At 39.3% G+C, this 26,307-nt stretch overlaps 1 protein-coding gene across 2 annotated transcripts in view; it reads right to left on the bottom strand.

Annotated features, from left to right (window-relative positions):
* The window catches only part of RAB3C (RAB3C, member RAS oncogene family), a 308,321-nt gene that overhangs the window by 20,172 nt on the left and 261,842 nt on the right, over positions 1–26,307 (bottom strand). For both annotated transcript variants that reach the window (XM_032144591.1, XM_032144590.2), the window contains exon 4: positions 21,855–21,979. In XM_032144591.1, the coding sequence (XP_032000482.1) occupies positions 21,855–21,979 (125 nt within the window). The remainder of the gene's footprint in view (positions 1–21,854; positions 21,980–26,307) is intronic.

The raw sequence follows: 26,307 nt of genomic DNA, 5'->3' as shown, positions 1-26,307 counted from the left end.
AATAATCAGAAAATAATTAACTAGATTTAACACTGCCAGTAAACCAAATGAAACAATCTTTCTTGGTCATTCCAAAAGTACTCTGATATCTTATACTGCTTAAGATTCATCAAGATGGTCATCATGACAGCTGTATTTCTATATAGAATTCTAGATTTATAGATATAAAAGGTTACGGAGGCTGGGTGCAGTGGCTCATGCCTATAATCCCAGCACTTTTGGAGGCTGAGGCAGGTGGATCACCAAGGTCAGGAGTTAGAGACCAGCTGAGCCAACATGGCGAAACCCTGCCTCTACTAAAAACACAAAAATTAGCCAGACGTTGTGGCACATGCCTGTAGTCCCAGCTACACAGGAGGCTGAGGCAGGAGAATCACTTGAACCTGAGAGGTGGAGGTTGCAGTGAGCCGAGATCGCACCACTGGCACTCCAGCCTGGGTGACAGCGAGACTTTGTCTCAAATAAATAAATAAATAAATAAATAAATAAAGGTTCTGGAAATTAAAGTGCCTCTCATTGACCAGATATGCTGGGATCTCTTGTCATAAGTTTGTCATAAAATAAGATATTCAGGATCAAAATCAATATCATTAGTATTTTAGCATTTATGGGGTACAGGGATGTTTAGGAAATAAAGTGGGGCTTGATTTTCTATCCAAGCGAATCGGTCTTTTCATTCAATCACCTGTGTATGAGGATGCTCATGCCCTCAACTGTGTGTGCCCATAGGTGCTTAAAGCTCATGCCCTAAGTTATAACCACTAATCCAACCACTACAGCCTTTGTTCTTTCACTAACTCAGATTTTATGGCTGTTACCTCCCAGTATCTCTGTATTTTGAGATCAGTTCTCAGTATTTTGAGCTTGTTCTCAGAAATCTTTAATCTCCCATTCATACACACCAACGTCAGTGGGAAGCTGGGTCAGTGATGCTTCAGAAACAGAGTCTTATAACTTTGAAGATCACTTCCAATCTACTGGGTAGAAAAGTGTGGTTCAGCAAGATCAAATAAGTAGCCCAAGGTCACACAGCAAGCTGATTGTGAAGTCTGACAAAGACCTCCTGATAAATAGGTTACTGATTTAGCTTACAGCCTTGAACAACTGTCTCTCAGACTACATCGTCCAGAATTAGTATTTTCAGCTCATGTAGCTTTCTTCATCAGCAAATCAGTGAAGCCTTTCACTTAACTGTAGAAACTCTGATCATTCTTTCTCATTCTTCCCTTAACAAAGCCTTTCTAATCTCTTTGGCAGAGGCAGGCGACACTGTTCCTCAGATGCATGAGCTTTGCACTGTGGTCCAGCACATCTCTGTTGTAGGCTTCCTCATGCCTGATCCTGAAAGGGTCACTCCTGCCCTTTCCAAAAACCACTACAGATACAGCGGGACACTAACCCCTTCAGGTTCACCTGATGTTAGGGACCAAACAAAAGCTTGGAAAGGATTTTAGGCCTTTGTGTATACATATATGTATACATATATACATGGAGTTTCTGAGAAACTCCATGGCCGATTGGGGAAACCATTCCTGTGACTGGCAGAATCCCCTACCACAAAATGGTTCCCATGCTCAACAAGAACCCTTCTTACAGGTTTTTAAATCTAATCCTTTTTGCTCTGGTCTCAATGGAGATGAAAAAGCAGCTGCTTTTCAAGGAGGGCATTCTAATACCTTCCGGTGCACGTGAAGAACATGAACCCACACTTCCTGGCTGTGGCGCAGGCCTGATTTGCTAACACTCTTCTGTCCACTTTGCTCCCAGGAGGTCCTTAGAGCAAAGGAAGCCTCAGAGAAGGCTGGGGCCTTTTGCCATTGATACCCACAGGGCAGCAAGCAGGGCCTTAGGCCATAAGTGTGCTGCTCACTGAGGTGGCAGGCTCCAGGATGTCACTCTGGTGCTTGAAGAGTACTGGAACGTCAGAGCACCCCAGGGGACTCCATTCCACATGTAACTGCACTGTGTTAACGGTAATAATCACAACTACAGTATTGCACACTTAACCACCTCTTTCCACCCCTTTCTCCAGTGCATTACAACAATCTTATAGGAAACACTTGATTCATTTCCACCCATCAATAGCTACACCATATTGTGAAATGCCGTTTGTTTTTATGAGATGTTCTGCGGCACTGTTGCTCTTTTTTTAACCCCAGGGAAACACTGCTTGGGGCACTCTGATCTTTTAAACCTTACTTTGAAAGAAGAATCACAACCGATATTTTATTTTTCTGTAGAGAGGAAATAGCTACTAAAATCACACTGCAATAAATCATTTTCATCTCCAATTGTTAAAAATCTGTGATTTGTTCTTAAGTTTCTATTCCCAAACTCCTAAATGAGAAAATCTTCTTTTTCCAGATTCTAGTTACAGTTCCAATGTCTTGTCTCCCCTTTCCTGTGGAACTGGATGGGCCAGAGCTTCAAGGAAAGGTCATTTTGCTACCGGGTGGGTGACATTTGAGCCAGAAGTAGGGATTGCTGAGCAGCAGGACAAACTGGCATATTAGCTCGTCCTCTACTGGGCTCCAGCCCAGAGACAGGCTTTAGGAAGAAAAGTGGGAGGTAAGGCTTTTGGTCAATTTGCCTGAAGAAGGGCCAAAATTGCAGACCAAAGCTGTAGAAAAGCAAGAACAGGAGCTCAGCCAAAGGCTAGTGCTACTAAAAAACATGGTATTTCAGCCCCTGAGTCTGTGTCTTTAGCCAGGCATGACCAGATGGTAGCATTTTCCTGCTTCTGTTAGAATTCTGAAACTATGCAATGGTCAGTCTATGGCCTTAACAAATCCTAGTCCATAATATAAGAAGATGGACATTAGGGATGTACAAAAAGGTTAATCACCATGATCTAATTCCAGAACATTGTCATCACCCCCCAGAAAGAAACTTGGTATCCAAAAGCAATCACCCCTCATTCCTTGACCACCTCCATACTACGTGTGTTTTGTTCCCCAATTAGAATGTACATTCCACTGTGCTTCTCCATATCTCTAGAGACAGTAACATATTGCCCAGCATGAGCAGGTGTCCATTAGATGTTGGCTAATTAAAGGATTTTTTTTAATTTTTGTGGATATATATTAGGTGTATATATTTATAGGGTTAATTAAAGAATAGATTTCTGTTAATTGGCTGGGAGAAGCAGTGGGGTAAATGGGGAAATGGAGAGAAAGAGAATCACTTTTCCTTTGTTTTTAGTTATGAAGTGACTAAACCAGTGAACAATTCTGTCAGCCACATCATTTTTAGATGGAGTTTACCAAGCATGGAATTTCACAAAATATCATTTTGGTTTTGCCCTGTGGGAAATTTATGATATAAAACAAATTAAACCAGCTCTATTTACTCACAAGGAAAGACGTATTTCTGAAAAAAATTGAAGAAATGCAAGATCGTTACACTTCAACACCTGAACTAAGAACTATTAAAGTGCTGAGAAGTCGATGTTCTGTCATATTGGTTTTAATAAGGAGATAAGGATCATTTATGATTGGCAGAGTGGCTGCTTATATGCAAAGAGTGCTAAGAGTTTTAAAAGAGTTTTTTCTCTGAAATGGGTTAAATATATCCTTTGTAACTTCTTAACATTTCAATAGGCTTTCAATGATAAAGGAGACAATTTCCAGCTCAGCCTATTTATGAATTGTCAACAAAAACATTGATAACTTCTGTGTGTTCAGGATTTTCAGGTTACAATAACATATGCATTATCAATTAGCAACTTATTTTTGCTGTAAAATATGAAACAGAGCAAATAGTGTAATACATTTTTAATTACCAGGGCCCAAACGAATGAAATTTCATTGTGATATCAAAGGATATGGAATCTTAAATGTAACTAACATTTATTAAGTACATACTATATGCACATACTATGCTAGGCCTTTTTGCATTTATTTTCTAATCCCATAACCAGCCCCATGAAGTAGGTGACTTTACAAGGCTCATTTTACAGTTGCGAAAATGGTTGAGTCACACACTTGGTAGACCAGGATAAGATCTAAAATCTGACTCTAAAGTCCACACTCTTAACCTTTGTACATCCCTAATGTCCATCTTCTTATATTTTGGCAGTGTTCCACTCAAACATCATAGAGTAATAGCTGTTGGCTTCATTTACAAGTTCTTGGGATTTCTTATCCTTTCTAACATGTACTAATGTCTGCCAATTCTTAAAATCAAGAAATTCTTCTCAAAGTCTATATCTACCTTCTTTCAATAGTAACACAGCCTAGACACAGAACACTATGTGAAGCTTCATACAAATGATTTTACTTTATATAGTGACAAATTCTGAAAGTTGTAATTAAATCATCCCTTGTCTTGATGAAGTTTGAATATGGAAAAGGAACTCTCTCTAGAAGCAGCTAGCTTTTTCACTGAACTCTCAAGGCAGAGGATGAGATGATGATGAATCTTTCTTCAGATGGCTACTTCCTTGTCAAATAAAGCCAAGCCATGCAAATGCCACTTAAGTAAAGTTAAGGGTAAAATAGAGAGAATAGGGCATAGTATCAAGATTTAGTGGAGAAAACTATTCTAATGGCTTACACAGATGACATATCATGGGTTAGTCTGTACACAGCTGAAAGCAGGTGCCTACAGGCATCAAAGAGAGTATATCTTTGGGATTTGGGATTGAGACAAGAAAAAGTCATCCACTGAGAATAAAGTTATTAAGTAAGTGCCACAAAGTCCATGAGATTAGCCATCTGCAGAAGGAACTCACTCCAAGATAGGATGAACAAACGATTTTCTGGTGAGAACAGTACACTTCTCAAAATCCAGCAGGGGACTAGAGTGTCTCCCAAATTTCTCAGATGGAGGGTAAGACTTCTCTTTTATCAGTAGTCTAATAAATGATAAAAATTTCAAGATAAAACCATTAAAAGAAAATGGAATTGATTTGTGTGAAGTCAAGGAAAAAAAGAGTCAAGGATTGAGAGTATTTACTGCCCAGTATGGTCAATGGGGAAATGAGAGGATGCCTGCACTGAGCTGGGTGAGTATACAGGTTTACTTGCTCTGTATCCCAATAAAGAGCATTGTACTTACTCAATGGTATCCCTTAACGTCACATGCCTGGCACATAGTGAGAGCTCAATAGGATAAGAAATACATGAGTAGAAAAGGACCAAGGCAAGGAACAGATAGCTACAATTTGTCAAAGGGAGAAAGCTAAGTGCAGCAAGAGACTGCAGACACACATAGGGTGATTTGAAATCACCGTACAGCTGTGTAGAAGCACCCAATCTCTGCAGACTTGTCTCTCCAAATGGGATCAGATCTGCCTGGAGTTAGGAAGGACTTTCCACTGAAGAGAAAAGGTAAAATGATCCCCACTAGCCCCCACTGCCACCACAAACACCTATAGTCCTTACAAGAGGAGAATCCTAAAGCTCTTGCAAACCCTAAGCCCATTTTGGAGAGCCACTGGGAATTCATGCAGCTGTATTGCCCTGCAGCAGGAGCACAAGGTTTGCGCTCCCCATACCTCACACCCCTGTGAGCCAAGCTTCTGCAGCATAGCACCATCCTGAGACCAGAGCTACCTCTGGAGTCCACCCTTCTCTGGGGGCCAATATCTACTGCACCTCTCCAGCACTGGGACTCCATTTTAATTCCAACAAGCTGATACAGGTAGCTGAATGCCACAACCCCAGCTGTGCAGAGCCTGGGCCCAGAATCAGCTATGACTCTGGTCCTGCACAGCAGGGAAAACAACTCCTGTCACTACACTTTCAGCTGGGGGAATAGTCTAGCAATCTTGCCCAGGGCAACTCTACTCTTGAGCCAGCCAAACTGCTACATGCCCTCCCCTAAATGGGAGAGGACCTGAGTCTCTGAGCAGCTGATCTGCCCCTGGCCAGCAAAGTCGCTATGTGACTGTGCTCAGGACCTGAGAAATAGCTCTGCAGTTCCCCTGCCCCCTGCACCCTGCCCCCTGCAGACATGGCTGTGGCCTACCCAATGGTCCTGCACTCTCCATCAGTGCCTGAGAAACAGCCTTGCAGGTTGCCCCTGGTGGGCGTATGCCCAGGCCAACTGAAGATCCTTGCACCTGCATGTAGACCTGAGAAATAGTTCCACGGACCACTCCTGGCAGGCGCAATTCTAGGTCAGACAAGCAATTGCATGCTTGTGCCTGTGGCAAGAGTAACAGTACCATAGCTCCAAACCCAGTGACTCCAAATTAGCTAGCACACTGTGTGCATATATACGCCTCCAACCTGAGAAACAGCCCAGCAACCCCAGTCCTGCAAAGCCACACCAATGGTGCCACAGACTCTCTCAGCCTAGACCACTGAGAAACTTGCTTATGCTACTAGTATGGATTATAGCTGAAGAAACTACATGGAGAGTACACTGCTGCATCCACCTAGAAGAAAAGCCAACGTACTCTACCAAACCAATACCCTAAAACTCATTCATATGAAATCTACTTCATAAAATTGGAAGAAGTGACTTTACCATGTGCATAGAAATCAGTGTAGGGACACATCAAACATGAGAAAGCAAGGCAACAAGACACTGTCAATGAAAAACAGCAATTCTCAAGTAACAGACCTCAATGATAAGAAAATGTGTGAAATGCCAGAAAAAATTCAAAACAATAAACTTAAGAAAACTAACTGAGATACAAGAGAATATAGGCAATTCAATGACTTCAGAAAGACAATTCATGATTTGAATGAGAAATGCAACAGAGATGGATATCATTAAAAAGAACAAGACAGAAACCTTAAAGCTGACGAATCCAATGACTAAAATAAAAAATTACCATTGAGAGCTTCAACAACAGACTAGACCAAGAAGAAAAAAGAATTTCTGAAGTTTAAGACAGGACTTTTGAAATAATATAAGCAGAAAAAAAAAGAAAAAAGATAAATAAATACAGCCTACAGGATTTATGGGACACTACTAAGTGAACAAATATTTATATTTTTGGTGTTTTGGGAAGCAGAAAAGAAGGGAAAAGATGAGGATAGCATAATTAATAAAATCATAGCAGATAGAGAAAGCATCAAGTCACATATAAAGTAACCCTCATTAGATTAATAGTGAAATTCTCACAGAAACCCTATAGGACAGGAGGGAATGGAATAATATATTTAAAGTACCAAAAGAAAAAAAAAAACCTCCCAACCACAAATATTATACCCAGCAAAGCCATCCTTTAGAAATGAAGGAGAAATAGAATCTTTCACATAAAAGCAAAAACCAAGGAAATTCATCATTACCAGACTGGCCTTACAAGAAATGTTCAAGGAAGTCTTACATTTGGAAGTAAAAAGATGATAAATGACATAATAAAAACATGTGAAATTATAAAACTCCCGAGTAGAGGCAATATATGAAGGGAAAAAGAGAAAGGAATCAGGCTGGGTGCAGTGGCTCATGTCTGTAATCCCAGCATTTTGGGAGGCCGAGGCGGGTGGATCACCTGAGGTCGGGAGTTCTTGACCAGCCTAACCAACATGGAGAAACCCCGTCTCTACTAAAAATACAAAATTAGCCAGGCATGGTGGTGCATGCCTGTAATCCTAGCTACTCGAGAGTTTCAGGCAGGAGAATATCTTGAACCTGGGAGGCGGAGGTTGTGGTGAGCCAAGATTGTGCCATTGCACTCCAGCCTGGGCAACAAGAGCAAAACTCTGCCTCGAAAAAAAAAAGAAAAAGAATAAAAACTTATCATTACAGATAGGGACCCAACCACAAAAATAAATAATAAAAGAGGAAATAAGAAACAAAAGATATATAAAACAAGCAGGAAACAATCAGTAAAATGACAGGAGGAGTAATTCCTCACTTATGAAATAATAACCTTGAATGTAAATGGCTTAAATTCTCCATTTAAAAGACATAGACAGGCTGAATAGATTAAAAAAAAAATCAAGGCCCGATTATATGCTATCTACAAAAAACTCACTTCATTTGTAAAGACACACATAGACAAAAAGTGAAGGATTGGAAAAAGGTGTTCCATTCAAGCAGAAACCAAAAGTAAGCAGGGATAGCTATACTTCTATCAGTTAAAAAAAAAAATGCTTCAAGTCAAAAGCTATAAAAAGAGACAGAGGATACTATATAATAATAAAAAGATTGAGTCAGCAAAATAATATAACACTTACAAATATATATGCACCTGACACCAGAGCACCCAGATACATAAAGCAAGTATTAGATGTAAAGGGAAAGATAGACCCCAGTGATATAATAGTTCAATAATATAATAGTTGGGAATTTCAACACTCCACTATCAGCATTGGATCATCCAGACAGGAAATTAACAAAGAAACATCAGATTTAAACTATGCCACAAACCAAATGGACCTAACAGACATTGATTGATAGAACATCTCACACAACAGCTGCAGAATACATATTTTTTCATCAGCATGTAGAACATTCTCCAGGATTGACCATATATTAGGACACAAAACAAGTCTTAACAAATTTTTAAAAACTAAAATTATATTAAGTATCTTACCTGATCACAATAAAATAAAATTAGATATTAATAACAAGAAGGTCATTCGAAACAATACAAATACATAGAAATTAAACAATATGCTACTGAATGACAAGTGGGTGAAGAAAGAAATTAAGAATAAAAGATTAATGAAACAAAAAGTTTTTTTTTTTTTTTTTGAGAGGGAGTCTCACTCTGTCCCCAGGCTGGAGTGCAGTGGCGCAATCTCAGCTCACTGCAAGCTCCACCTCCCAGGTTCACGCCATTCTCCTGCCTCAGCCTCCCGAATAGCTGGGACTATAGGCGCCCACCACCACGCCCGGCTAATTTTTTGTATTTTTAGTAGAGACAGGGTTTCACCGTGTTAACCAGGATGGTCTCGGTCTCCTGACCTCGTGATCTGCCTGCCCTGGCCTCCCAAAGTACTGGGATTACAGGCGTGAGCCCACTGCACCTGGCCAAAAAGTTGTTTTTATAACACAATAAGCAAAATTGGCAAATCATTAGCTAGACGAAGAAAAAATGAGATAAGACCTAAATAAATAAAGTCAGAGACAAAAAGGAGACATCAAAATGGATACCACAGAAATATAAAGGATCATAAGAGACTACTATGGACATGTATATGCCAGTACATTTGAAGACCTAGAGGAAATGAATGAATTCCTGCACACATACAACCAACAAAGATTGAATCAAGGCTGGGTGTGGTCACTCATGCCTGTAATCCCGGCACTTTGGGAAGCCAAGGTGGGTGGATCACTTGAGTTCAGGAGTTTGAGATCAGCCTGGCCAGCATGGTGATACCCCATCTCTACTAAATATATATAAATTAGCTGGGTGTGGTGGTGGGCACCTGTACTTCCAGCTACTTGGGAGGCTGAGGCAGGAGAATCACTTGAACCTTGGAGGTGGAGGTTGCAGTGAGCCTACATTGTGCCACTGCACTCCAGCCTGGGCGACAGAGTAAGACCTTGTTTCAAAAAAAAAAAGAGACTGAAACAAGAAGAAATAGAAAACTTGATCAGACCAATAACAGACATTTCTCAAAAGAAGACATAAAAATGGCTGGGCACGGTGGCTCATGCCTGTAATCCCAGCACTTTGGGAGGCCGAGATAGGCAGGTCACTTGAGGTCAGGAGTTCGAGACCAGCCTGGCAAACATGGCAAAACCCCATCTCTAGTAAAAATATAAAAATCAGCCAGGAGTGATGGTACATGCCTGTAATCCCAGCTACTTGGGAGGCTGAGGCTGGAGAATTGCTTGAATATGGGAGGCAGAGGCTGCAGTGAGCCGATATCGCACCCACTGCACTCCAGCCTGGGTGACAGAGTAAGACTCTGTCTCAAGAAAAAAAAAAAAAAAAAAAAAAGACATAAAAATGGCCAGTGAATGTATCAAAAAATGTTCAGCATCACCAATCATCAGAGAAATGTGAATCAAAACCACAGTGAGGTATCATCTATCTCACCCTAGTTAGGATGGCTATTATCAAAACACAAAAAATAACAAATGTTGGTGAGGATGCAGAGAAAAGAAAACTCGTATACACTGTTGGTAAGAATGTAAACTAGTACAACCACTATGGAGAACAGTATGAAGGTGTCTCAAAAAAACTGGAAATAGAACTACCATAGGCTCTAACAAACTCACTACTTAGCATTTATTCAAACAAAAGGAAATCAGTATATCAGAGGCATCTGCATCCCCATGCTTATTGCAGCATACTCACAGTTGCCAAGATATGGAATCAACCTAAGTGTCCAAAAACAGATGAATAGATTAAAAAATGTGGTGTATATACACAATGAAATATACCCAACTATAAAAAAATGAAAGCCTGTCATTCACGGCAATATGGGTAGAACTGGAGGACTTTATATTAAGTGAAAAAAGCCAGGAACAGAAAGTTAAGCAGTGCATATTCTCAATCACATGGGGAAGCTAAAAAAAGTTGATTTTATAGTAGTAAAAAGTAGTCAGAGGATACTAGACATTGAGAAGGGTGTGGGGGAAGGGAGGCATAAGGAAGTATTTGTTAAAGGATACAGAATTACAGCCAGATAAGGGATGTAAGTTCTAGTGTTCTGTACCACTGTAGGATAACTGTAGTTAACAATAATACATTATATAGTTTCAAATAGGTAGAAGGAGAATATTGAACGTTCCCAACACACAGAAATGATAAATGTATGTTAATTACCCTGATCTGGCTACTATACATTATATGTATCAAAAATTCACTATGTATTCCATGAATATGAAACATCATAATTTGTAAAAAAATTAATTTAATTTTAAAAATAAAGAAATATATGAGTGAACATCATTGGATTCCCTTTTCTTTGATCTAGAACCACTAAGAAATCATATTACATTGATAGCCTTTCTACGGGTATTTTTTCTATTGATAAAAGGATACACTGATTATCTAACAGGAATATTACCAACTGTGTGACATTTACATTTTGCAGAGCATAATAAAAGGCATTTTAAATTAGAAATCTGTCCCCTGTGAGTTTGGTTAGGGTGATTTGTTCCCCTACTGTTCCCTGCCCTAATAATTTTACCCTGGGAGAAAGGAAATAACACTGGCCAGTGTGCAAAGCTCATGAACAGAGATGGTTTCTGCCAGCTGCATCCAAGTACAGATTCCACAATTTAGTGTGAGAAAGCCATCCTTGATTTACTCTTTTTCAGCTCTCAACACTTAACAGATTAATTGAATCCAAATCCAAATACTGCAGTTTATATTTCTTATATCTGACTTTAATTTTGGTAAGTAATACTGCTATTTATGCTTTTTTTTTGTTAAAAAAGAAAAACAAATACAAAATGAAGCTGGCAGTTTATACAGATTTAGGTTACATGGACCTGGATTAATTTTTAAACGTTTTACAAAATGTGTTTGCAAGTTTGTGTGAATGAGAAAAGGGCACAGCTTGGAAGATCATTCTAAGAGAAGGAGTAAAGGTGAGGTTCCGAGCCAAATCCAGGTAGAAAAATGAGGGCTAGGCAATTTTGTGAGATGGGACAGGAGACATGTAAACGTAACATTTGTTAAAGGATAAGCTTTGATCCACAAGTAACAGATAGACAGTGGGGCTTTGGAAGCTCTTCATAATGAAGAAGGGCACTTTGCATATTGACTTCCCTTGGAGCTATGAGAATCACGAGAATGGGGAAACTCAGGGGTCAAAGGTTGGTAAGATCTGGATTAGTAAGAAGGAGTATAAGAAAGAACACCTAGATTAGTGGAGTTGGTTAAGGAAGGCAATTAGTAAAATAGGGATGTGCCAGAGTCTTGAGAGTTTATTCACTGGGGAATGTGAAAAACATAAGTAGAGGTTTAGAAGAAGGCCATCATAAAAAACAAAGAGGAAGTGGAGTTTATCACTCAAAGATGCTGCATGGGTGGGGCTTCATGGATTGGATAACCATATCATTTGTTCTCCAAACTGAGTTACTTTTGAGATTGAAAGGGGATGCTATTAATACTTACACTGGGAAATGAACATAAATCAGGACTGTCCTGAGCAAACTGGGATGCGTGGTCACTTTATTCATAAGGAACAGACACTTTCTGAGGAGTGAATTTCAGCTGCCAGAAGGGAGAGTGGAGATCCATAAGATTATGAAATAAAGATCAGGTTAACAGGAACTGGGAAGCACAAAAGAGACAAGAACCAAGGCAAACAGCAGTCCCTTCCCTTCCCAGCCCATGGATATGACCACACCTAAACCAACCCAAACACATTAAAATGTACACTGTTGGTTTAGTTTATACTTCCAGGGAATACTTAGCCAAAAAGAATGTCAGCCTGGGGATATAATGGTAGGGTGGCAGTGCTTCTCCTCAGAGCTGTGTGTAGACAGGTACTTAGAACATTTTAGTAGCATCACTGAGACTCCCTGCTGAACCCAGAAGTTGGCAATTTTCATTCTTTGAGAAATACTACAATTAAGAGTTAAATAAATCTTTAAAAGCTGCTGAAGAACAGAGCTAATGCATATTTGGAACAGGTGGTTTGAGTTTTAAAAATAGGCGTTAGGGCAATGTTATCCTCATTAGAGTTTCTGGCTGCACAACCTGGCTTTATTACAGAATTGTTTTTGCAGGGGTAAGAGGGAAAGGATTAAAACTGAAGGAAAAAAACACCGTCCTTCATTAAGTGAAGTGGCTGGAGGCAACATTGCACGTCTGAGCTCAACAGAAAAGCTTTAAGATAGCCAAGGTGGGTGCACGCCCACCACTAGGGCTGTCCATGTTTCTCTGGCTTTGGTGCCCAGCTTACTAAATGATCCTTGGCAAGCTGGACTGAAACTGTAATGATAGGCTGAAGTCTATGAAATGAAATTAGCTATAAACGTGTGTGAACCACCAAACCATTAAATCAGCCATGGTCTTTTGCTAAAGAGAAGGTTAACAATGCAGACATAGGTAGCTACAATGGCCAGTTCTTAATGATGTTATTTACTTTTATGAACTAATTTCTTGTGTTATCAAAAAGACATTGAATGAAGGCAACTCTTAGAAATCTATTTCTGTTTCATTAAAAAGAAAGGGGTGGTCACCTGCTCTATGCAATATGCAACGTTGTCTTTTTCTTCCTAAAGAGCCTCCAAATTCCCACTGTCCTCCTACATGTATCACTTCATGGATCATTTGTGGATCAATGCTTATCAAAGCATTTAAACAGTAATTTACTGTCATATTTAAAATTATGGATTGCATTACTTAGATTTAAGACTAGTTATTTCAACATATTTTCTAGATCTTGTCCCATTTGCCTTCATGACTGTCCACCTAAGTATCTCCACTCTCCTGACTCTCTATTCTCTGACTTTTCTGGGTGTCTTCCCTTCTGCCTGTTAGTATGTTGATTTTACTCCCAAATTCTCCCTCCACAATGATTTTAATCTGTTACTCAGGCCAGGTATCTACATCATCTTTTATGCCTCTAATTCCTTGTTTGTATTCCCAATGCCACTGCTTGGTTTAGGTCTGTGGTCCTCAACTTTAACACAATTGGGTGAGACATGGTGAGGGCCTAAATCAAGGGTTCTCAACCAAGGCTGTACATTAGAATCACCTAAGGAGTTAAAAACACTCATGTTTGTACCTCAGCTTTAGATATTCTGATTTACTTAATGTGTGTATGTGTGTGTGTGTGTGTGTGTGTGTGTGTGTGTGTGATGGGGTCCGTGCCATGGTTTTTAAAATGCTACCTAGGTGGTTCGAATGTACAGCCAGGGTGGGGAACCCCTGCTTTAGGCCTTGCCATAATTTACCCAATAGTATCAGCTTCTTATTGGAATCTCTGCTTCCTGTCCTTACCCTCCAGTCTATCCTTTAGCCAGTGGTCTCCAAACATATGTTGTTTTATAATTCTTAGTTTCAAAAAAAGATTCAGTACTGCCCTAATACATGAATATTTTATAAATTATATAATGTACTATTCCAGTAGTACATTATAAACCATACCCAATAACTGAAAAAAAATTTGAGATACAAATAAATAGAGCTATTAATATTTTCTTTTTGTACTCCTGCTGATCTTAAACACTCTAATTTCTGGAATATTGCCAGTGTAATTGGTCCAAAATGAAATCTGATCTTGTCACTCCAGTGTTTAAAACTTAGGATCCTCAGCATGTATAGGACAAAGCCCGAGTTTTTGATTCTTTCAAACGAGGTTCTCCATGATATATGATGTCAACTTTTCCAGGCTTAGATCCCTCCAGAATACTATTTATTATGCCTAGGGAGACCATCACCTGTTTGTCTAACTATCAAAATCCTATTCATACTTCAAAACATGGTTCAGACATTGTCTCCACAGTGTGACCTTTCTCAGAGCCTCGAAACAGGGACATTCTTAATCTTTTAAGCTCCACTAGCACTGAGTCCATGCCTCTATTACAACAATTATATGCTGTCTTTAGAAAGTCTTTATGTGTCTCTCAGACTCTACTTTGGGATGACAGAAATTTGGTCTTATTTTTTCCTAACTAACTCCTAGTGCCTGGCCAATAGTTGGTGCTCAATAATACTGAATAAATGAATAAATTAGTAAATGAATAAAGTCCCTTAATATATTCATGAGTTCTATTTTGAAGTGTCTATCTCCTGCCCCCCAAAAGAAATAAACTCCTAGTGTGACCCCACTGTAGTTTAAGAAAAGAATCTTTGGCTCATTTATTTCAGCTCAGTGGTTGTTATGCAATTCCAAGTGGACTCTGCTAAATTTACATTGGTCCTAATAATTACGCTCTGTTGCATAACCTCATACTCCTCTTCTGATCCCCAATAGCCTTCTGTAAAATCCGTGCACCCATTGGCCACATGGGGACTAGATTAGGGTGCATGAAAGCTTCAGCATGAATCCATCCTGGAAGACCAGCTCCCTGTGGCCGGGCAGCACGAGCCCCACCATGAAGGGTGGAGCCAATTACAGCTTCCTTCTGCTGGCTCTCTGGGCTAATCTGCCCCTTGTTTTTTTCTGTAAATCAGTGGTTCTCAATCATGTCGACACATTGGAATAACCTAGGACTTAAAAAACATACTGTTGTCTGGGTCTCAGCCCAGAGATTCCAATTTAGTTGGCTTGGGATGCAGCTTGGTCAGTAGGATTTTTAAAAGCTTCCCAACCTACTGAAATGTGTAGCCAAGATCGAGAACCTTTCTCTGTATCTAGTCTTCCTTCTAGGTTTGTTTCCTTGTCCCTGCCTTGGGTTTTCCTTATTTTATCATTTTATTTTTTTGAGAAATAAGCAAGGTCCCCTCAATGTGCTGAGGCCTAGCAGTGACTCTTGATATCCCTGCTAGTCCCAATATCAGCAGTCTCAATGTAACAAACAAGCAAATAAAATAGCACACTCTCTAACACCTTGGTTTTTAGTTATTCAGATGAGAACCGCCTGAAGTAGTTCTGATTATAGCTTCCCTAAAGTGGTGCTCTAAAGGTACTGAAAAATTGCTGTACAATTTAGTGGTAATCATCTCAGTGTAATTTGGACATAGAGTGAGACACCAAGAATTTCCAGAGGTTTCTTATAAATCACAGCACACTTGGCTAAGGAGTTTTTCAGTTTATAGTTGAGGAAGTTCCAGAAAGCTGAGCACATTTTGAAAAGAGAAATTATGCATTTGAGCAAGGTTGATTTAGGATAATTTATCCTTTGTAATCATCTAGTTATTTTCTAGCATCTTTCGTTGGATTGTGTGGATCACTGAAAGATTGTGGGGTCCAAGGTCAGAGTTTAAATAGGTTTACCAGCTACATATGCCCTACCTTCCTCCTGGACTTTAAGATAGAAAACTAAATTCAGTTAAGTCCTATTGTGGGCTAGGCACAGTGGCTCGTGACTGTAATTCCAGTCATGGGAGGCCGAAGTGGAGTGGGAGGATTGCTTGAACCCCAGAGTTCCAGATCAGCCTGGGTAACATAGTGAAGACCCTGTCTCTCAAAAAAATGAAAAAGAATTAGCCAGGCATGGTGGTGCATGCCTATAGTTCCAGCTGCCTGGGATGTTTGGATGGGAAGATTGCTTGAGTCCAAGAGGTCAAGGCTGCAGTGAGCTATGATCATGCTACTATTGCACTCCAGCCTGGGCAACAGAGCAAGATCCCATTTCTAAAAAAAAAAAAAAAAAAAAAAAAAAAGACCTATTGTGTGACTCAAGATTGTATCAAGGGTATGATAACTGAAGTGGAGCTTGGTGGTTATGGAAGGTACGACGCTGCTATTACAATTTTTCCTGGTAGAAATTGTATAAATAGAAATTGGTTGCTTACGGCCAGAGCACATGGATCCAAGTTCATGGCTTCCACCACTATATGATTTCACAGTGCAGTCAATGCCTTTCTCTCCCTTACCTGGGTTGGCAGTGAGAGACAAGGGTGATTTAAACTGAAAGGTTCATAGGAGTGAATCAGAGAATCTTAGAGTTCCCAAATCAGGCATGCTGGAGTCATTCAGGCTCAGTAGAAATCAAGAGCATGGTTCTTAAAATCCAAGGAGGTAGACTTTTCTGGCTAGGTTATAATGTTTCAGTCACTTCAGTCATCTTGTCTCTGAGATTGGTACCACAACATATGATGTAGCATGGTCAATACACCCAAACTCTTATGCTTGGTGACACAGAAATATCCCACAGAATGCAAACTCCCCCCATTAGCCATGGTAGATCTGCCTGCATTGATTTATCTAGACCTTTTGGGAAGTAATTATATGTCCTGCCTGCACTACCTTCCACTTTCAGAGATAATTGGTTCCATTAGTATATTCTTTGTTAGGTGAAAGAATATCCTTTTTCATTTGTCTTAAATTTATTTCTTTCTACTTCAAGAGACTATTTCCTTGAAGAAATTGTTTAATTAAGCCAGTATTTATCAAATCAATATGTTTCAGAGTATATAGACATAGAATGTGTCTTTTTGTCGTTCTTCATTTTCCAAAAAGAGAACTACCCATTCATAGAACTTCATGCCCTTCCTTTATCCTCTGAGTTACACTCAGCCCTGTTTACGTGTTCATAATATTTGAGTCTATTTCTGATACATGGTCCACACTTTAAGCTCCGTGAGAGGGAAGATACACGTTTTATGACTCCGCAGTATTATTATAGATATTTGTCAGGTAAATAATCAAAAGAGCCATTAAATGGGAAAAGAAGGGAAGACAAATTATAGAGCTTGGTAAAATGGCAAAATATAAGAATATTTTGTACTTTCAGAAATTCTCATGGGGTTCTGTGCTGGACAAGGGGGAAGGGTACGGGGGATGAATCTGGAATTTGGTAATACATATGTTCAGAGGTTATTACGATAATCGTTTGAATGGAGAGAATTGGGAATATTATCTGTTACTTGTTTTAGGAAGAAATATTAACGCAAATTAAAAACACTTTAAAACTGGCTCCTTACAGATTATTAATAATGACTTCTCCCCAGAAGCAATTTTAGTTGCTTGCAGTCTTTGATTCTCTGACTACATTTTTGGAAAACAGGAGTTTCTGCATTTTCTGCCCTTTCTGAGCTTATAATAATGGTTCAAGTATTCTTTCACCCATGGTTTCAAGGCAATACAAATCCATTCTCCTCTATAAATTTCTTTGTTCTTATTTCCAGATAAATTACTGCTATTTTAGGAAAATCTATCTTTAATTGTATCTCCAAATTTTTTTTGTCATTTAACACGGTAGTTGTACATTTAAAACTTAAATTATGAGATTGTACATATATAAGTACCATAGTATAAATTTAATATAGAATTTAAAAACATTCTTGTATATTGTTATAGGTACATACATATAGACTAACTGTTAAAACATGCATGGAGACCAGGTGCAATGGCTCACACCTGTAATCTCAGCACTTTGGGAGGCAGAGGCGGGCAGATCACAGGGTTAGGAGATTGAGCCCATCCTGGCTAACACGGTGAAAGCCCGTCTCTACTAAAAATACAAAAAATTAGCCGGGCGTGGTGGCACGCGCCAGTAGTCCCAGCTACTTGGGAGGCTGAGTCAGGAGACTCAGTTGAACCCAGGAGGCGGAGGTTGCAGTGAGCCGAGATCACGCCACTGCACTCCAGCCTGGGTGACAGAACAAGACTCCATCAAAAAAAAAAAAAAAAAAAAGCATGGGAAAATAACACCAGCTATAGGGTAATGTTCAGCTCTGGCAGCAATTCCTTACCCTCTCCAAATACTCGCTTCCCACAAAAGCCAGTGTTCTAGAAATTTAGTCGTATAAAAGCCACAAAAATGTTTGTTAAAAATGTAGATTCTAGCCTTCAACTTCAAAAACTCTGATGCAGCAGGTCTGAGTTGGGTTGATGAATGTGCAGTTGAAAAAGAACCCCAGCCAATTCAGCGGCAGATGATTAGACCACTACTCTAAATCAGAAGTACTGAATATGCACAGCTGGCAGGTGGATGTTGGCGCCTGAAGCGCCAGCGTGAGGTCAGGCCTGGGACATGATTTGGCAGTCATTAGTCTGGAGGTGGAGTTAAAACCTTGGAGTGGATGGAAACATCCAAGGGAGGGTGTAGAGAGAGAGGAATGGTGGACTGAGGTTAGAAAGCCAGAGAGCAGGAGACAGATAAAGGAGGAGTAGTCTACCAAGGAAACTAAATGCAAGCCTGGAGAGGGAGGAGACGAACAGAGAGCACCACGTCATAAATGCTGACGAAGCAGCATTCAGTAAGGAAGGGTGCTCAAAGGATCAAATGAAACAAAATGGCTGAGAATGGGAAAGCCAGAAAAATATTCTTTGTCTGTGTAGTCTATCTCAGGCACTACAATGTTTGCTCCTAGAAGGTAGGGTTATTTGTCATTGCATTCCCAGTAACTGGCATATTGTAAACACTTAATAAATGCTTGGTGAACTAAACTGGATTGGGACCGACAGCTGCCATACAATAATTTTTAAAGAGCTCCATTACAACTTAGTTCCATCAAGGACCCTCATTAGGATGAGCAAATGTTGTACAGATAAAACAATCCACAATGGAGAATTAATTGCAACCAGATCGATAAAGCAGTTATTTTGAGCCATCTGCCAAGATGTGGTAATGACATTTAAAAAACAGTGTGGAACCTTTGTGTGTATGTGATGGTATTCTGAAGAATAAAATGTACAAGTAATTAAAAAACAAAGCAAAGACCTTTAAAATCTTTAAATTTAAATTGTGAGAGCATTTTTTTAAAATACAAATGGTCCCTCATGATCATTTGTAGAAGCATGTGTAGCCATGAGGAGAGCAAGCCACATTAAACGAGGTAAATGACTCTCCAAGAATGCACATGTGTTGGTTGCTATGACAACAGCTGGGTTTTATTGAATAGAGAGCAAAAAATCAATTCGAAACCACTGGAAGAACTTGAACAGGAACATAAAACATTCTGCTTCACAATTTCAGGAACTTTGCTACATCTGTGTACTGAATGGAAAGGGTTTGTGTGTGTGCCAGTCAATGGGGCAGTGGGAAACTCACCCTCTTGATGCATTTCCATCATCCTAACATCCCTTTTCACCACCTGGTCTTCTCAATATCCAAGTAATTTATTAGAGTGTTAAAAAATTTAGCCAGTTGCCTGCCTCCTATGTATCAATGACATTAAACAATTCTTGGCTTGGAGATACATGTATTTTTTTTGAACCAAACAGTTTTCATTTTTATTCATAGAGACAGCCTACATCTGTGTAGCAGTTTCTTCCCCATCCTGGCATGTGCTCAGCTAGTTAAGAAAACACAGGAAGACAGGGAAGAGACCATCCTGGGAAGCCAACCTGCCAACCCTCTCCCAGGTTTCCTCCCTCTCTTTCTTTGGGGATCTATTATTTTCCATTCTTATCTTTCCGAGGTCCTAAGAGGATTAAGAAAAAAATTATCATTTTTTCAGACTCTTCATATTGTTTAATCGGTAGAGTGGGAAGAGGCCCTGTGGCAGAGATGATAACTTCAAAAGCCACCACAGGAGACCGTACACCAGCCATGTAACTTTCTCCTGGGTGGCTCTAAGAATACTTGGTGGAAGGGTTCTTGTGGCCATCCAGGGATAGATTTTAGTCTAAGGAACTTATTAAGCTCATGAGAAATGGTCAAACTTTCAGAGTGAACTGTATTTAGTTTAGTTATGAGATGATCAAGAGGAAGAGTGACCCAATGAGAGGGACTTTGCTTTTCTGACTCATGTTGCACAACACCAGCAGGTTAATCCCAAATCATCCCCTTTATAACAGTGTTTTTCAAATTATAGATTGAGACACATTACTGCTTCTGGGGATCAACTTAGTGGGTTGGGACAGCCATTTAAGAAAAAAGAAGAAAGAAAAATAAGACAGAAAACAGAGTGAATCTCATCAAGTAAAGTTAAAATGTGTTTTGTAAAACTTTTGTTTTACAAAAGTTTTATATATGTATGTATTGGGATGCTAAATTGAAAGTATTTCTTACCGCAGGTCCTGGCCAAAAAGGTTAAAAGTCAAACTCTTCTTTGTTAAGAATGCCTCAATATTCTCAGTGGTCTACCAAAAACAAACAAAAAACAAAAAGAATTCCAACTCCTTCACCTCTAGGACTGGAGTTGTTCCCCAAATCCACAACTCAATTCTGCAACTTTATGCTAGGTTCTCACTTTTCTATTCACTATCCTCTCACCTTATGCTCATCTCAATGTCCATGCATCACTGTGCTCTTTACTCATAATGCCTTATCTCCTTCGTAGTTGCAAATTCTACTCTCCTTTAGAGACCATTTAAGCTGTATCTTGCCATTTCACCCATATGATCTCCATCTCCCCTCATCACTCATCTCTTCGTCTTGGTGTATTCATTTCCACACCTGATCTCCCCAGGGGCCCTCTCTGCATTGCACTTTATCTTCCTCCGATCACACTCCACTCCTACGTCTCCTTCCGGCAATGTTTTTCCCCTTCCTTTGTCTGCCTCCCTCTGCCTGTTTCTTTCCTGTTGGCATCTGCCTTGCAGCTTATCTCCTCATTGACCTGTTTTTGTTGACTTGTATTTCTGCTTCCTTGTGTATATCTCCAGTCTTTAGTGTCCACCCGATTGGGAGCAACTTGAGCCTAGGGACTGTGAATTACTTTTTTGTATGCCCCATGATTTTTGGCATAATATAAAGCATACAACTAGTACCCAGTAAAAATTTCTTGACTCAATCAATCAATTACCAATCATCAATGCCTCCTTTTTATTAAATCTCTACCCTACTCACTCCAGCATTTTTCTCTTTAGATACAATGTTTTGTGTTTGAAATGGCTTTGCCATTTCTGAAACTTTCTCATATCTATTATCTCATTTGATCTTATCTACAAGGACTTGGTTAAATAGGCACGGGCTGTGATACTCATTCTGGAGAGATGGGGTGACTAAGTCTCAAAGGGATTTGTAACAGTAACATGGCTTATCAGTGATGTCACTAGAATCAGAATCTAGGATGTGACCTATTCTGTGCCATTATCCTCCTCCAATGGAAACTTGAGAACAATAATCACACAATAAAATAAAGAGCTCACTGAATGCAAAATAGAGTACGGAGAACAAAAAACCAAAAATAACGGACAAGGCATAACCTGTGTTTCTCATGGAATAAGAATTTAAATACCTTATACTAAGACCAAAATTCTGAGTATCATTTTTGCTTCTGTAATTGCACTTGAGCTCTCATGATGCCATAGTAAGTGGGAGAAAATATATTGTCCACTTAGGGAGGATTATGTTGCTTTCCACTGTTAGATTGACAAACATTTCATTAACTCCACCCTGACAATTAGCTCGGACTCCGTACAGAGTTACATATAATAAGCAAATTATCTTTCTTTTTAACTTATTAATTTGTTTCTTACCGAGCTGTTCTCCTAAATGTTGACCTCGCTCAGTTGAGATGACCCGCTCGTCTTCCATGTCACACTTGTTCCCAACCAGAATAACCTGGGCATTGTCCCAAGAGTATGTTTTGATTTGAGTTGACCTAAAAGAAAAAGAAGAAGCATGACATAATCAGAGGAAAGCAGAACAGCATAAAATGAAGGAGAAGAAATACATTCCACAGATGATGATGGTAGCAAAAGGGAAAAAAAAAAAAAAAAACCACGAAGTCCAAATGCCTGACATTTAGAGTTAATTAGTTCAGTGCAATTTTACCTTTCAGATACTCATCAGAGATTGCATGAGTCAAAAATCAAGGGAACAGTGGTGTACTAATAATTCTTTTGTATTTAATGAGATTAATACTACTACTGATTCTTCCTTTCCTCTTTTACCCCACCTTATGTAATACCTTTACAGTAGGATAGCCAACCATCCTGGTTTCCCCAAGACTTTCCCAGTTTAAGCAGTAACAGTCCCATGTTCTGAGAAACCCCTCCGTTTCAGGCAAACTGAGATGGCTGCCCAACCTATCTACAGCCCATCACACAAAAAGAGTATTTTCCCTTATCACAGTAACAACTTAAAGAGCTAAAGCAATGGTGCTTAGGAAATCTGGGAGAAGTGATAATTAAAAAAAAAAAGAATCATGAGAGCTAATATGTTCATGCCTTACCTTTATAAGAGAAAAATGTCAGGTTGATCAATGTCAAAATTATAATACAATGAGCTGGCATTTTAAGTTGCTATAAACAGGATATTTAGAATTTAGAATAAGCCTCCAGTATGATTCATGACACAAATAACCAACTTTTGATTTTGGAACTTAGATAATAAATGTAATAGTTTGCTTCTGCAGGGTATTGTTTTTTTAAACCTGCTTAGCCAATAAGTTTATTGTTTTTATCTGAAAAATCAACCTAGAACATTGCTTTAGCTCTCAGAGCCCGCTCCTGAGCTCTGAGGAAGCTTCCCTTCTTTTGAGCTACCTGATCTTTCTTCTGGGCATGGGACATTTGGGGATGTTTCCACCTGTTGTTTTTATCTTCTTTCTTGGGCTTCTCATAGTTTGAATTCTCTTGTATAGCAACATGAGATTTTTTGTTTTATTAATTTATTTATTTGAGACAAGGTCTCGCTCTGTCACCCAGGCTGGAGTGCAGTGGCATGATCTTGGCTCACTGCAGCCTCAACCTCCTGGGCTCAAGCGATCCTCCCGCCTCAGCCCCCTGAGTAGCTGGAACAACAGGTGCACACCACCATGCCTGGGTAATTTTTATAATTTTTTTTTGCAGAAACAGTGTTTTTCCATGTTGTCCAGGCTGGTCTCGAACTCCTGGGCTCAAGCAATCCACCCACCTCAGCCTCCCAAAGTGCTGGGACTGTGAGCGACCGTGCCTGGCCAATATGAGCTTTATTGTATATCTCCTCCATCAGGTCTGAAGTTACGCTGTTCTTTATGAATGGAAAGAACCGTTTCTTGTAAGCATCTTCATCTGCTTCCATTAGGTAATGCATGTAATCTACGTCATTCTGACCCATGATGTGTTTCCCATGTACTTCTGCATTAAATTCCTTGCTTTCAGAATCACAAGCAGGGAATCATCTGGTGCTATGAGGGACAGAACAGCCTTCATCAATAGCTCCCTTCAAGGCCCCAAAAACTTTATTGCCAGTGATGGTTCTGGCAAGGCCTACATCCAAATAGCAGGTGAAGGCACCAGGCTGACCATCAATGCTTTCCACATCGCATTAATCTCCAGTCCTCTCCACTTGGCCTTCATAGATCCTCTCCATGCCAAACCTACTGAGAAGCCTGTGGGACAGCGGCAGGCCAGTATAATGTGCTAAAGCATAATTTGTCAGGCCAACCTTCACACCTTATTTTGGTAGTTCATGTACCATGTACATATGCTGCGCAGACTACCATATCCCCTTCTATATGGGCATAAGTGATCTGACAGATCATATCTCTGTTTGTTACACAGACTATCACCCTGTATTTGAGTGTGTTGTATTTATTTTTATCCTGTATCACGGAGTGTCTCTGAGTATAGTAATCAGTTCTACCCTCTTGTCATTTCCTAAATTTCACTTGGTATCTCTTAAATAGGCCTTATTCTTAACAACTTTAACGAACCCCATTCTGCAGAACAAAGACCCTCATCCATGGCTTGACACAGACCTGCAGGCCCAGCAATGCCAGGCAGAGAAAAAGCGCAGGTATTTTTCTAAACACTTAATATCAATATCTGTTGCATTAATTTAATCCTTAGAATAACTTAAGGAGAATATTATTATGCCCATTTTACAGTTAATTGCCCAAGATCACTCAGCCAGTAAAGTGGCAAATGTGGGAGTCACATGCTGGCAGTATGGTTCTCAAGCCTGTGCTTTAAAACATGTTTCCATAATACTCATTAAAAGTTCAAAAACTGAAGTTCTAGTGCATTTATTGTTATCTAGAGGAAGCTGAGAGGAAGCTATGTTTTTTAATTCTCCCTTTATATCAGCCACATTTTTATTTGAGAACAGTCTAAGATAGGTGGGAAAGACATACTGCCTGGTGGTGGTCAGGAGAGAAATATTGAAATGTTGAAACGTAAACAAATGATTAAAGTTTGAAAAAAAAACAGATTTGTAACATGTCAAAAAGTAAAGCTTGGGAATGGTGCTACAAACAATAGTCAAGTGAAGGATTATTGAATAGAAAATGGCAATGAACTGTTCTCAACTTGAAGAGGGAATAAAAAGCAAATATTAGAGCTTTTTACAGCAGGAGAGTTTTCAATGAGCTATGATCACTGTTTCTCCTTCCTGAGAAGAAAGGAAAGAGTGAAGAGGCAGATAGGGTTTTATTTCAGCATATTTCCCTGAACCAAGTACATCTAAGTTTTCAAATGAGATTAAATTATCTGGGGAAATATATCCTTGATTCCACCTGGACATCTCAGAGTCACAGCATATTTTATCAGAACAATATGACCTTTCTAATTCTGATATCTAAGTTGATAATACATTCCCTTAGCAACAGTGAGATTTGGCAGGACTGGAGAAATAAAGACAGAACTTCTAAACTCTATACTTTTTCCTTACTTAATCTTGTATATGGAGAATATGAAAAATGATGCATTCATAATGAATTAGGGTGTAAAATAAATTCCACTCTTGGAAACACTTTAAGTAACAAATGCTAATATATTTTTACAAACGAAGTCAAAAGTTTCTTTTAAAGGATCTCACATCTGATCAGATTTCTTTATGTAATTAAAAGAAATGATCTCTTTGTTCCTATGGGTCTTGTAAGCCAGGGGCTTGGAAAAGCCCTGGGTAGAGAGCACTTATGTTAACAGAAAAAGTTCTAATCCTTTTAATTCTAGTAAAGCTAGAAATCAGAAACCCAGAGTAAGATTAGTGACAAGGGGTTCACCAGAGAGTGTCACAGTTGTGTAAGGAAGGAGCTGGGGCCAAGGTGTTAATGACCCAGCTTCTGAGTTTCCTGAGGACAAATGAGTGCTTGAGGAAATTTGGCACTCTTCCGACCTGGGCCAGTACATCCTACTGCCCCCCTGACTGTATAAACCCAAGTCCGGGTGTCCTTTTGTGAAGGTCAGGAAGGTGCGTAACTCACAACCTACTAGCTGATTCATGTCCCTTAACCAAATTAATGGAATGCTTGCTTCTACCACTAAACACATCTGAGTATCTCAGTTCTGCTGACATAGTAATAACCCATGGGGTCTCAGGCTGCTGTAATAGGTTATACATTTATGCATATACAACATTCCCTGCTCCTCAATGATTTATAAAAATATATGACCAAGAAGAATATACTTATTTGGCCATGATTATATGAGATCCATCCTCTTCATTTGCTCTTATATAAGAAATATTTCAATGTAACCTCAAATGTTCTAAATTGTCAGGGAAATAATGTAAAATGAATATTTTCTACAATTACTAGGGAATTACAAAGAATCGTTATTTTGAACGATTAGAGAGCCAAAGGAGACCAGTTTTCTTTTTAACGAAATAAAAATTGTGGTCTAGAGCATTTGTGCTAAGATGAACAAAAGACTGATATGCCATTAGAGTTGGTTAATTTTATGATTGAAATTGGGGTTGCAAATATTCAATGTTTGGCTTTGGTTTTGACTACTTGGACTTCCTGATGTTGTTCTGCATCAGCAGAGCAGGGAAGGGAGCTTTAGGCACAGTCCCACCATCAGCAAGAGGAGATCAATACCATGCTGGCTGATTTGTGAATTACCACCTATCATAAAACCTAACATAAATGATAAGATCAAAACTATTTTACAATGGCCAAGAACAAAAGGATGTAGCAAATTAAATTATGTCAGCTTCTTGTTGCTTTGAAATTCCTTTCATGTATTCTGAAAGATTTAGCTTTTTTTTTTTTTTTTTTTTTTT

This window comes from Hylobates moloch, unplaced genomic scaffold (assembly GCF_009828535.3).
Source record: "Hylobates moloch isolate HMO894 unplaced genomic scaffold, HMol_V3 SCAFFOLD_23, whole genome shotgun sequence".
NCBI classification, from domain to species: domain Eukaryota; kingdom Metazoa; phylum Chordata; class Mammalia; order Primates; family Hylobatidae; genus Hylobates; species Hylobates moloch.
The sequence above is the reverse complement of the archived record's forward strand: the minus strand, read 5'-3'. Positions and strand labels throughout refer to the sequence as shown.